This window comes from Ictalurus punctatus, chromosome 1 (assembly GCF_001660625.3).
Source record: "Ictalurus punctatus breed USDA103 chromosome 1, Coco_2.0, whole genome shotgun sequence".
Lineage (NCBI taxonomy): Eukaryota > Metazoa > Chordata > Actinopteri > Siluriformes > Ictaluridae > Ictalurus > Ictalurus punctatus.
In genome coordinates, this window is record NC_030416.2 from 33,282,749 (window position 1) to 33,295,942 (window position 13,194).

General features: G+C 42.6%; 2 protein-coding genes across 2 annotated transcripts in view; one reads left to right on the forward strand and one right to left on the reverse strand.

Moving 5' to 3' along the window:
* Nucleotides 1–5,087, forward strand: part of adarb2 (adenosine deaminase RNA specific B2 (inactive)) — a 227,919-nt gene extending 222,832 nt beyond the window's left edge. The window contains exons 9-10 of the mRNA XM_017480853.3: nucleotides 875–1,056; nucleotides 3,165–5,087. Coding sequence (XP_017336342.1) covers nucleotides 875–1,056; nucleotides 3,165–3,341 — 359 coding nt within the window. The 3' untranslated portion in view covers nucleotides 3,342–5,087. The remainder of the gene's footprint in view (nucleotides 1–874; nucleotides 1,057–3,164) is intronic.
* A 6,035-nt stretch (nucleotides 5,088–11,122) lies between these two features.
* The window catches only part of wdr37 (WD repeat domain 37), a 33,412-nt gene continuing 31,340 nt past the window's right edge, over nucleotides 11,123–13,194 (reverse strand). Inside the window, exon 14 of the mRNA XM_053684026.1 lies at nucleotides 11,123–13,081. Within this exon, the coding sequence (XP_053540001.1) occupies nucleotides 12,950–13,081 (132 nt within the window). The 3' untranslated portion in view covers nucleotides 11,123–12,949. The remainder of the gene's footprint in view (nucleotides 13,082–13,194) is intronic.

The window sequence follows — 13,194 nt, forward strand, 5'->3', positions numbered from 1 at the left end:
TTCACACACTACGGACAATTTGGAATCAGGCTACATCCCCAAGTCGACATGCATGGTATGCCGATTGGCGTGTCCAAAGTGTCCGTAGTGTATGAATGTGTATGTGATTATGCCCTGAGATATATCGGTCCAGGGTATACCCCGCCTTGTGCCTCTTGGGATAGACTCCAGGTTCCCCTCCAGTCTGTAGGATAAGCAGTATAGAAGATGACTTGATGGATGGATGGATGTTTGAACGCTTGCTTAAATCGAACGAGTTTAACCTCAAGACCTCAATAAATAACGTCAACTCGGACCAAATCTCTCAGGGTTCAAAAGCTCGATGGCACTTATAAAATTTCACAGTATTATATTACACATTGAAAACAAATCTATTAAATGTATTAGAAATTGGTTTTTAAGTTGCCCGGGCTGCGAAGGGTTTGAGAAGCACTTTTGCTCCGAAGAAAAGAAATAGCCTGCTGAATTCTAGGTTTATGTTTTGTAGTAATGCTGCACAAACATGGAGAGAATTAATTATTATTTTAAAACAGTCCAGCGGAGTGTTTTAAAATATCTGCAGAGAACTCTGTAATAAAGCTGGTAAAGTTCACGAGCGATGAGGTGCAGCCCCGTGGTAGAGGACGTATGCTCTTTCTGCATGAAGTCGATACTCGTACAGGACACTTATGGAGCAAATCTGTAAACATGACCTTTATTTCGCTGAGAATGTGATCCGGTGTGCATGCAGTCGTGCTTTGGCTTCTTAAGTGTGCATTAATGTCCACTTTGTGGTAATAAGTGAGCATTAACTCCTACACATGATATTACAGGATTTAGACTTTCTTCTGATACTGTGTGTGATGATTACTCTGTGTGTGTGTGTGTGTGTTAGGTCTAAGCAGCAGCGAGTGTTGGCAGCAGCTCAAGGCTTCGTGCTTCAGCATGAACTGGACCGCAGGAGACGAGCAGCTGGAGGTGATCAACGCCTCCACGGGCAAACGCAGAGACTGCGGAGCTCCATCACGACTCTGCAAACGTGCACTTTTCACACGCTGGAACAGAGTCTACCGCAAAGTGAGAGCCGCTCCGCCAAACCCCCCATCCCTCACCCCCAACCCCCACACACACACACCAAAGCAGAGGCTTAGCAGGCATCGAGGTTGAATTTTTTATTTGTGATCAAATGAAACTAAGTGGATGTGCAGAAATTCTCACTCAGCCTTCGTCAATATAAAACAAAACCTCTTCGCGTTGCAGTCACACGCTTCCTAAAATCCGTAATCAATGAAGTGGTTTGTCGTTTTTATTTATCCTCCGTTCATTCATAATATAATGACGGCTAATGCGACATGACGGCGGTAAAGGTTCCGTGAGAAATGTCCTCCCCCTGATTAAAGTGTCCAAGCGTTCCGCTTCGGTACATAATAAACAGACACAAGGGATTAAAAAACAAACACGCCAACGAACAAATCTATCGATCCTTTAATGAATGAATGAATTAATTAATTAACAGGGAGATTATCATTCTGCTTGTATAAAATGTGACTAAAATATAATAGGTTAAAATATATGGGGAAAAAAATAAAAGTCTAAATTTGTTCTGAAAATCATTCTTTTCTTCTGGACTGAAGACTAGATTAGAAGGTTCTGTGGGGGGGGGGGAGGAATCATTAGATGAAAGGCTGCACTTCTTTCCCATCGTCATATGAATAAACTCTATGAATATACAAAAAGCAAAAAGAAACCCCCCACAGCCCCGCCCCCTTTCTAGTGTTTGTAGGCTTTATTTGCATACTGGAACCTCATTGGTGCTTACATGTTATGACACCATAACATTTAGCAGTCAGATTTGAACTGCTTCTTGAAAGGATGAAGCAATCTATATAAAAAGAAAAACATACTTACTCAATAAAACTGAATAAAATTGACTTTAAACCCTTAAATACCTTTAATGCCAGCAGTTCCAACAATTCAGTTCAGTTCAGTTTTATTTGTATAGCGCTTTTAACAGTGGACGTTGTCCCAAAGCAGCTTTACAGATGTGTAGAAATTCAGGATATAGATTTTAAACGTATGAATTTGTCTCTAATGAGTAAACCAGAGGCGACGGTGGTGAGGAAAAACCCCCTGAGACGATATGAGGGAGGAACCTTGAGAGGAACCAGACTCCGATCCGGGAGTGCGAAGGCTGCGTAGTGCTTCCTCCGGGGCTGGGGAAGCCAGCTGGACACATCGTTTTGAACTGGTGCTCTTGCAGCATCAGGAGGCGGCGTAACGCTCTCGGAGGAAAGCGATACGCGCCCACTTCCACACGCATGAGTTCACAGAATCCCGTGATTGGCTAGTGTCACCGTGATAGAGAACGTCTCCCTTCCTTCTATCTATATTGCGGGGTTGGTGGATGGGTCGGTCGCAGCGTCCTGTTTTTGTTTTTTTTTCCCTTCTTTTTGACGAATGAATCAAAGCCTCTGCGGTGGCGTTTTGCTTGATGTTGAACCCTGAAATGTCACGACATCATCTCTGCCATTTTGCGTTTTTGAGAAATCAGCATTAAAGCTGTTATAAGTTCCGAGGTTTGGCGTTTTTACGATCTCTAACCATAATTTAAGCGGAAACAGTATGGAGTCTGAGTTTTTTTTTTTTTTTTTTTTACTTTTACCGAAAACAAGTCGGGATGTTTGTAATGAGTTTCACTTCGAGAGGGGGAAGAGGAAAAAAAAAAAAAAAAAAACGACGACAACAAAACAAAACAAAGTAAAACACACGACCTCATCATGGAAGTGTACGGAAGAGCTCCGGCTGCTCTACCAAATGGTGGCAGTTAAAGTCTAATGACTGTAGAGCTGGTAATCATCATGAAAAGCACTTGAGCAGCCTCCCATGGCAAACGCTCGGCAAGCACAGTGAGAGACGCACGAGCACACACGCTAATCTCCCAAGAAACTTTACTTTTCTCCATGCCTCTTCTTCATCTGCTGCACCTCTCCTATCTCCTATCTGTGTGTGTGTGTGTGTGCGCGAAAGTGTGTGACAAAAGAAAATGCACCAAAAAGCTCACAGAATGTTCAATTGCTTGTGAAATTTAAATGGGGAGATTACACAGCTGTTGAAGTTCCCGCTTTGTGCCGGCTCATTCGTTTTTGTTTTGCTCTCTCTCACTCTACTTTTTCTTTCTTCTGCAGCTGGTAGCGAGCGCTCCGGGTTCAAGCACCGGCCCGCTGACGTACGGCGAGGCCAAGCAGGCGGCGGCGTCCTACCAGAGCGCGAAGGAGCAGTGGGTGCGAGCGCTGAGGGAAGCCGGGTTGGGGACGTGGGTTCGGAAACCGGCGGAACAAGAGCTCTTCATGCTGACGGCGTGAGACGACGTGACGACTCGACCACGGACATAAATACGTCGGTATGCGAGGGTGAGACCGAGCGGGAACGTGAAGACTCGCTTTGCGCAGTCCGGAGGAGGAGAATGTGCAGAAGGGAAAATTGGGTTTTGGGAACGACGCTTCATTTTCACCTTCCAGCGTCCCCTTTCTGTACTCACCTGCAGCTGTCACACTCCAATAACTGTGTGTGTGTGTGTGTTAACCTTCGGCAAAGTGAAAGGCAACAGCCATGTTGTCATCGCTGGCCTGTTTCCGGATGCTCGTCCCCTATAGAGTTCTTCGCACACTGTCCAATTAAAGGCGCTGTCAGAATGATGCGCCCCTCCTCCTCTTTATTCTTTCACACACACTTATTCAAGCCTTACCTTTTTTTTTTTTATTTTTTTTTTTCCTTCCCTTCATCAAGCACACAAGCTCTCTTGCTCTCACCTCCAAAAGGAAAAAAAAAAAGAGCAGGAGGGTGGTTTGACATTGCAGCGACAGGTTAATTCAAGCCCTTTTGTGTGCAGCACAGGGAATATAAAGAGACGAGAGGAGGAAATAGTGACAAGGTAACATAAATGGTGCCATTAAAGCACGGCAGGTCGGTACGGAGCACTCGAGCTGGTACACCTCACTGCTTTAATACCTTTCTACACATGACGTCCTTGTGTTTTCTGGGGGGATTTTTTTTTTGTTTCTTTCTTTCTTTCTTTTGTTGTGTTACTGTACTAAAGTACTAAAGGTGCGCACGGTAGGAGTAGTGACCCGGGTTAAAAGTAAAAAAAAATAAATGAAAAAAAAAAAAGGGGGTGAATCGGACACACGGGAGCGCTGTGGAGAAAAAGTCGACATGAATTATAGGACTTAATCACTGTTGTTCATTAAAGCCCCGTTCATGAGGTATGAAGTAGGACAGCTCTATAGCTAGTGTAAAGAGAGCTAGACGTTACGAGACGTAGGCGGATAGCTGTAGATTTCCGTTACAGACCGGGGTTTTGACACATGATGTGTTTGCCATGTTTAATTACTACTACACAGTAGTATATGTTACAGCCTTGTGGGTTTTTTTAAGCTCGTCATCAGGCCAGTGTGTTTATCAGACGAATACGAATAGTCTTTAGGACTAATTTCATCCATAGTTACACGTGGAATTAGGAGGGCATGGGGCGGCTCGTTTTATATTATATAAAAACATTACAAGACATAAATGTGACCCGTATTTCTGTCATGTTTACAGGGGAAAGGAAAATAATGTAATGAAAATTAAAAATAAATAAATAAATAAATAAACAAAACATTGTCGTTTAAAATAACAGACCATAATAAAAGTCATGCAGCAAAAAATAATAATAATAATAATAATAATAATAATAAAGTGTCGAAATCGTAAATAAATCCTGATTCCGGTTGAAGTTACAAGCAGAATCTGTAGGCATAAATATGATGTATAATCATACAGGGCTAAAAATAAATCAAATTGAAAGTTTAACTCAGAATTATGGTGCACAGTGCAATTCTATCGTCAATCCATCCATCCATCCATCCATCCATCCATCTTCAAGCGCTTATCCTTCTTCAGGGTCGCGGGGAACCTGGAGCCTATCCCAGGGAGCATCGGGCACAAGGCGGGGTACACCCTGGACAGGGTAATTCTATCATCAAATGTTAGAGAACTGATAATAAATAAATAAATAAATCCATAAATAAATCCATAAATAAATAAAAAGGTCTTAGATGAAGCCTTTATCAGTATTTATTTATGATTTATGATAATGGCCTATTTTATTTATACTAATATTAAAAATATTATATACATATATATATATATATATATATATATATATATATATATATATATATATATGCACACATATACACATATACACATATTATATGTATAATATTTTCAATATCAGTCTAAATAAAATAGGCCATTATCATAAATCATAGATTATATATATATATAATTATACAAATCTCACTTCTCTGTCTCATTTTTATAGAAAATAAAATAAAAATAATGGGAATTAATGGGAAAAAATAAAAACAATGGGAATTTGTTATGCAGAATAACAGTCCATAATACAATTCTAACAACAATTGTTAAAAACACTCTTAAAATGACGGAAGGAGAAGAAATCCTGGGGCGGGGGAGGGGGGGCCGGGGGGAATTCATGAATAAATACTGATATTGGTCTGAGATGAAAGTGAGATTTTTACAAAAGAAAAATAAATAATTTTGAAATGATTATTTCGAACAATAAGTCCATAAACAAATAAATTGGGGGGGGGGGGGGGGGGGGGGCGACACCAATAAACACTGGTATAGGTCTCAGATGAAGATGGCTCACTTTATATCAAATAGAATTAATGTTACATCACATGTTAAAACACATTAATGTGTGCGCAAAACAATCTCTACAAATATTTTTACATTACTGTGATCATTTCCCTTTTCTTTGGTATTTTAAAAACCCTTTTAGTGTTTGGTATTATGTATGAATATATGTCATGTAAAAAAAAAAAAAAAAAAAAAAAAAAATGAACAAACTTCCATTTCTATATTAGCTGTTTGCTCATAAGGTCACCTGTCAATCAAACTCAGTGGGCGGGATCAGCTATTATTATTATTATTATTATTATTATTATTTATTTTTGTTTTGTTTGACAGACGAACACAGATGCGTTTCGTTTCTTCTACTTTTGCCCTCTGTACTGACACACACGTTTTTCACACAGCAGCCTGATGAATAACTAAAGCCTGATGATTTCTTGTCTTTTGGTCATGTTTAGGACTGTGTGTGTGTGTGTGTGTGTGTTAGTATTTAACCTTCAGTGATGACACAGTGTGTGAAGCAGGATTTAAAAGCGTGTACTAGCTGTAAGAGCGCCCCCTAGTGGTCCTGTCTAAATGAGCTCTCTGAGCGGTGCATGAATCACTTTGCTCCCCACTTCAGTGTTTTCCCCGAATCTGTGATTAACTGTAGACTGATATGTAATAGGCTGATGCAGTAGATTAGGATGGAGAATGTCGTCCTCCATCACGGTCTTCCCCGGTCTTTTAAAAAAGAAAACCCACGCTGATCCACGTAGCAGCCACGTTAAAGGGTGATGCACATCATCCCTGCTGTATCCACACTCCTTTATTATCCTCCAATCACAAATCTCCTCCAGAAAGTCCCAAATGGCTCTCAACTCAAACGTTTGATTTTATTTTGTGTGTGTGTGCGTGTGTGTGCGCGTGTGTTATTTATTCCCCTACCGAGTTTACACTGATATAAATGATTGATGAAGCATCTCAAAGGAAAATAAAAAAGAATAATAAACCCACGAAAGTCAGTAGTAGGCATGACCGAATGGCAATATTGTAAAATTCTCTGTACATTTTGTAAACTTTGTAAAAACAATGACGTAACAAAACCTTACAAAAAACAACAAAAAAAGAAAAACAAAAAAAAAAAAAAAAAAAAAAAACAATTGAGGTGTCTAAATAAGATGTATATTTAATTCTGCAATTATTACGCTGCTAAGATCTGTACATTGCACTTCAGTTGTACCTTAAAAGTGAATGTTTATGTGAATAAAAACGGCATAAAAAACAACTTGTGCGCGTCTCTGTTTTGCACGTTCAGACGAAGCGCTAAAACGCTGTCCAGATGCTCATATGAATATTCATATCAACACCCTCTGAATGTACACATGAGGAACGGTTCATCTTTTAGCACTGTAAGTTAATATTAGAGTAAACAGAGTACAGATTTTCATTTGCAAGATTTTGTGCAGAAGGAATCTGGACGAAATTCGAATTTCGGACGATTATGAGAAAGAAGAAGGGACGCGATGACGTCTATTATTTATTTATTTTTAGGTTTATTATTTATACTAGAGCATAGTCTTGTACTTTTTACCTGATTGATTTTGATAAACTACTGAAGCGCAGTTGAATTTTTAATCAAGAAACCTGAATCCACACACACACCTCGTTTTATTACTAGTATTTATTACATAAGCAATAAAACACACAGAATATAAAACACAGAATATAAATCAAAGTTATTGAGTTACTGTTGCACGCTGTCGTCAATCCATTGCCTATAACAGCACGTCCTGATGTGTTTTATTTCTCTTGTAATTATTACAATTCTTTGCTTTTGTCCGTTTATAGAATTATTTAATGCTGTGGAATGTCCGTAAAACAAAGTTTGGTCCCGTTATCCCTTATGTTATAGCAGCTATAAACAATACATTCTGTAGGTGCAATTCTTACTGTCTGTCGAAGTTATTTAAAAAAAATAAAAAATAAAAAACGTAGCTCGTCATGTTACTGAGAAACTGCAGGTTAGCTCTGACTGATACAAAGCACTGAGACTGGAGACTCCTTCCGTGGATGTCACCGTATCTGTCCCGGTACCTTGTGTGGAGACAAGCGCGGGCGGTGCAGTAACAGGAAGACAAGGATCAGGCTGAAGACGAATTCCAGAAACAGACGAAGGTCAGGTGATCGGGCGAACAATCCAAACTGGGCAAGGCAGGGAATCGTAATCCAAAACAGGCAGTATATCAGGGAATCGGGGAAATCCAACACATAGACAATGGCTTGGTGAACGACAGAGTTATGACTGCTGAGCGTTTACTTCGCAAACCTCCGGTGTTCTCGGCCTGACGTAAATACTGCGTCGAAAGCAGGTTAGGTAGACGGTATGGGTCGTAGTAACATCCACATGAATGCCAGGACCCAAGGTTTCCCAACAGAACATTGCACAGAGCATCACACCGCCTCCACCAGCTCACCTTCTTCCCATAATGCACCCTGATTCCGTCTCTTCCCCGGGTAAGCGACACACTCGCATGCACATACACCCGGCCGTCCACATGATGTAAAAGAAAACGTGATTCATCAGACCAGGCCTCCTTCTCCCATTGCTCCATGGTCCAGTTCTGATGCTCGTGTGCACACTGTAGGAGCTTTCGGCGGTGGACAGGGGTCAGCATGGGCACTCTGACTGGTCTGCAGCTACGCAGCCCCGTACACAGCAAACTGTGATGCACTGTGTCCTGACACCTTTCTATCAGAGCCATGAACTTCTTCAGTGCTACAGAAGCTCTTCTGTGGGATCGGATCGGACCAGACTGCTAGCCTTCACTCCCCATGTGCATCAATGAATCTTGGGCACCCATGACCCTTTCACCGGTTATCCTTCCTTGGACCACTTTTGGTAGGTACTAACCACTGCATACCGGTAACACCCCATAAGACCCAGTCCTCTAGCCATCATAATTTGGCCCTCGTCAAAGTCACTCAGATCCTTATATTTAGGCATATTTCCTGCTTCCAACACATCAACTTCAAGAACTGACTGATCACTTGTTGTCTAATATATCCCGCCCCTCGACAGGTGCCACGGTGATGAGATAATCACTGTTATTCACTTCACCAGTCAGTATTTTTAATGTTATGGCTGATCAGTGTATGGTTGATGTTATTTAGGTTTCTGTCCTTGACAGTACCAGTGAAGGAGGCGTGGCCTCTGTGTGTGTGTGTGTGTGTGTACTGTATCAGTACCAGTGAAGGAGGCGTGGCCTCTGTGTGTGCGTGTGTGTACTGTATCAATACCAGTGAAGGAGGCGTGGCCTCTGTGTGTGTGTGTGTGTATGTACTGTATCAATACCAGTGAAGGAGGCGTGGCCTCTGTGTGTGTGTGTACTGTATCAATACCAGTGAAGGAGGCATGGCCTCTGTGTGTGTGTGTGTGTGTATGTACTGTATCAATACCAGTGAAGGAGGCGTGGCCTCTGTGTGTGTGTGTACTGTATCAATACCAGTGAAGGAGGCATGGCCTCTGTGTGTGTGTGTGTGTGTGTGTGTGTGTGTGTGTGTGTGTGTGTGTGTACTGTATCAGTACCAGTGAAGGAGGCGTGGCCTCTGTGTGTGTGTGTACTGTATCAATACCAGTGAAGGAGGCGTGGCCTCTGTGTGTGTGTGTACTGTATCAATACCAGTGAAGGAGGCATGGCCTCTGTGTGTGTGTGTGTGTGTGTGTGTGTGTGTGTACTGTATCAGTACCAGTGAAGGAGGCGTGGCCACTGTATATGTGTACTGTATCAATACCAGTGAAGGAGACGTGGCCTGCATGTGTATGTACTGTATCAGTACCAGTGAAGGAGGCGTGGCCTCTGTGTGTGTGTGTGTGTGTGTGTGTGTGTGTGTACTGTATCAGTACCAGTGAAGGAGGCATGGCCTCTGTGTGTGTGTGTGTGTGTGTGTGTGTGTACTGTATCAGTACCAGTGAAGGAGGCATGGCCTCTGTGTGTGTGTGTGTGTGTGTGTGTGTGTGTGTGTGTGTGTGTGTGTGTGTGTGTGTACTGTATCAATACCAGTGAAGGAGGCGTGGCCTCTGTGTGTGTGTGTGTGTACTATCAGTACCAGTGAAGGAGGCGTGGCCTCTGCATATGTGTACTGTATCAGTACCAGTGAAGGAGACGTGGCCTGCGTGTGTGTGTATGTGTGTACTGTATCAGTACCAGTGAAGGAGGCATGGCCTCTGTGTGTGTGTGTGTGTGTGTGTGTGTGTGTGTGTGTGTATGTACTGTATCAGTACCAGTGAAGGAGGCGTGGCCTCTGTGTGTGTGTGTGTGTGTGTGTGTGTGTGTGTGTACTGTATCAGTACCAGTGAAGGAGGCATGGCCTCTGTGTGTGTGTGTGTGTGTGTACTGTATCAGTACCAGTGAAGGAGGCGTGGCCTCTGTGTGTGTGTGTGTGTGTACTGTATCAGTACCAGTGAAGGAGGCGTGGCCTCTGTGTGTGTGTGTACTGTATCAGTACCAGTGAAGGAGGCGTGGCCTCTGTGTGTGTACTGTATCAGTACCAGTGAAGGAGGCGTGGCCTCTGTGTGTGTGTGTATACTGTATCAGTACCAGCGAAGGAGGCGTGGCCTCTGTGTGTGTGTGTACTGTATCAGTACCAGTGAAGGAGGCGTGGCCTCTGTGTGTGTACTGTATCAGTACCAGTGAAGGAGGCGTGGCCTCTGTGTGTGTGTACTGTATCAGTACCAGTGAAGGAGGCGTGGCCTCTGTGTGTGTGTGTGTGTGTGTGTGTGTGTGTGTGTGTGTGTGTACTGTATCAGTACCAGTGAAGGAGGCATGGCCTCTGTGTGTGTGTGTGTGTGTACTGTATCAGTACCAGTGAAGGAGGCGTGGCCTCTGTGTGTGTGTGTGTGTGTGTGTGTGTGTACTGTATCAGTACCAGTGAAGGAGGCGTGGCCTCTGTGTGTGTGTGTGTGTGTGTGTGTACTGTATCAGTACCAGTGAAGGAGGCGTGGCCTCTGTGTGTGTACTGTATCAGTACCAGTGAAGGAGGCGTGGCCTCTGTGTGTGTGTGTATACTGTATCAGTACCAGCGAAGGAGGCGTGGCCTCTGTGTGTGTGTACTGTATCAGTACCAGTGAAGGAGGCGTGGCCTCTGTGTGTGTACTGTATCAGTACCAGTGAAGGAGGCGTGGCCTCTGTGTGTGTGTGTGTGTACTGTATCAGTACCAGTGAAGGAGACGTGGCCTCTGTGTGTGTGTGTGTGTGTGTGTGTGTGTATATACTGTATCAGTACCAGTGAAGGAGGCGTGGCCTCTGTGTGTGTGTACTGTATCAGTACCAGTGAAGGAGGCGTGGCCTCTGTGTGTGTGTGTGTACTGTATCAGTACCAGTGAAGGATTTAATTCTCTTTAATTCATAGCAGTGATTAAATAAATTCACATTTAGCAGTTTAAAGAAACACAAATGTCACAGTCTTAATTTTCTGACAAGAGCATTTATTTACATGGTGTGGTCATGTGGTACAGATGTGTTTAAATCTCTAGGTTCAATATACACATTTCCACTTCACAAATTTTATACATTCTTCTTCTTATTATTATTAATATTATATTTTATAGCTTTTATTCAGACATCTCACTTACGGTATGGTTTTATGTTCGGTTTCTGAAAACACTCAAAGCGCAGAGAACGTCCACGCAACTGTGTGTGTGTGTGTGTGTGTGTGTGTGTGTGTGTGTGTGTGTGAGAGAGAGAGAGAGAGAGAGAGAGAGAGAACTAACCACAGGACGTCTAGTCCAATATCAATAATGTCTAATCTAGTCTCTGATGACGGTTCTATGTGAAACATCAGCACGTTGGATCTAACGCGATGTTTAGTCACCTGTCCAACAGGTGATAAGAATCATCTATTATACGAGACCCAAATTAAACGTGACACGTACATCACTTAACTCTATTCATAAAACGCCATCGACATGTTCACATTTCAGAGTTTTCACTTCGGAAAATCAAATTATACAGCCATCACAACAGCATTTTTTACTTTAGATCCGACAGACAACGACATTATTCATGCAGACTGATTAAAGCAATACTGTTCTTCAGCAGGAAGGGTGTGTGTGTGTGAGCGTGTTTGTGTGTGTGCCGTCTGTCCTTTTCACAGAGAGTAACTGTTCATCATTGACGCGATATTCTACACAACACGATGTGACTGATATAATATAATAATCTCTGTACATCGAGCTCGCTTGAACGAATTAATAAAGAAGGGAAGAGGAAGGAAGCTAAAAATTGTAAAAGATTTTAAGCGCGTTAGCTTGTAGCATGTAATGTATTCTCTTACTCGTGGCGTGAATGGTGCGAGAGAGGGGGGGGGGGGGGGTGAGGAGGTCGGAAATAAAATCATTCTTCTTTAAAGAATTTCTTTGACACTCCCCCAACACAAGTGCAACTTGAAATGGATAAAAAGCACATTACTAAAGTAAACTGTAATCGTCGGTGAATCTCTGTATTATACGAGGAATAAAACTCTTCAGGATGCGCTGTTAATAAATAAAATAAATCACGTGTGTGTTGGGATGTAGGGCATCACACCACACCATCGCTGATTATTTTCCTCTAAGAGCATGTCCCCGAGTGTTTTATTCCTTACTGCGGAAGGAAATCATAAGGAAACAAAGAAAATAAGATGATAATGGTGGAATAGGTTTTTCGGCCAATCAGATTCTTGTTACTAGGCAGATTTCACTCAGCTGTATAACGTTTTTTTTATTATTTTATTTTTTTTAAAGTCTCGTGGACTCGAATGTTGGTGATATTGTGAGAAAAGTGCATCATGGCACAGTTCTGTGAGGATGACTGGTTGGCGTGTTGCCGTGTCGCCCACCTGATCACATGATCACCTGATCACATGAAGGAGGAACAGAAGCTGGTACGAGTAAAGAGGAATAAATCTCACACTCTCAATCTCTGGAAGTGTGTGTATTGACAGAGCTGACTGATGGGAAGCGGTGTTAAAGTGTGTGTGATTGTCTCACACACACACACACACACACACACACACACACACACACACAGTCAACATGACAATCACAGACACTTTAACACACAAAGCTGGTTTAACAAATCAATACACCAATGGCGAGAGTTTTACTGAGGATCCAGCTGTGTGTCTGCGTGCTGAACTGTGCCTTCCTAAGCTTTGTGTAAGCATGACAGAGCGTGTGTGTGTGTGTGTGTGTGTGTGTGTGTGTGTGTGTGTGTGTGTGTGTGTGTGTGTGTGTGTGTGTGTGTGTGTGAGTTCACTTGTCCTGCAGCAGAGCAGGAATGTTGATGTTCCAGCCGATGGCTTGCCGATCGAAGCCGCAGGTGAAGAGGTTACACGCCTGGTTCTCTTCATTCCACGCTGAGCAGCACACCATGCGCCGATGACCCTACACACACACACACACACACACACACACACACACACACACACACACAAAGTTAGGAAAAACACAAACCACAGAAATACACATTTATGCTAACACCATAACCGCAACTAAAA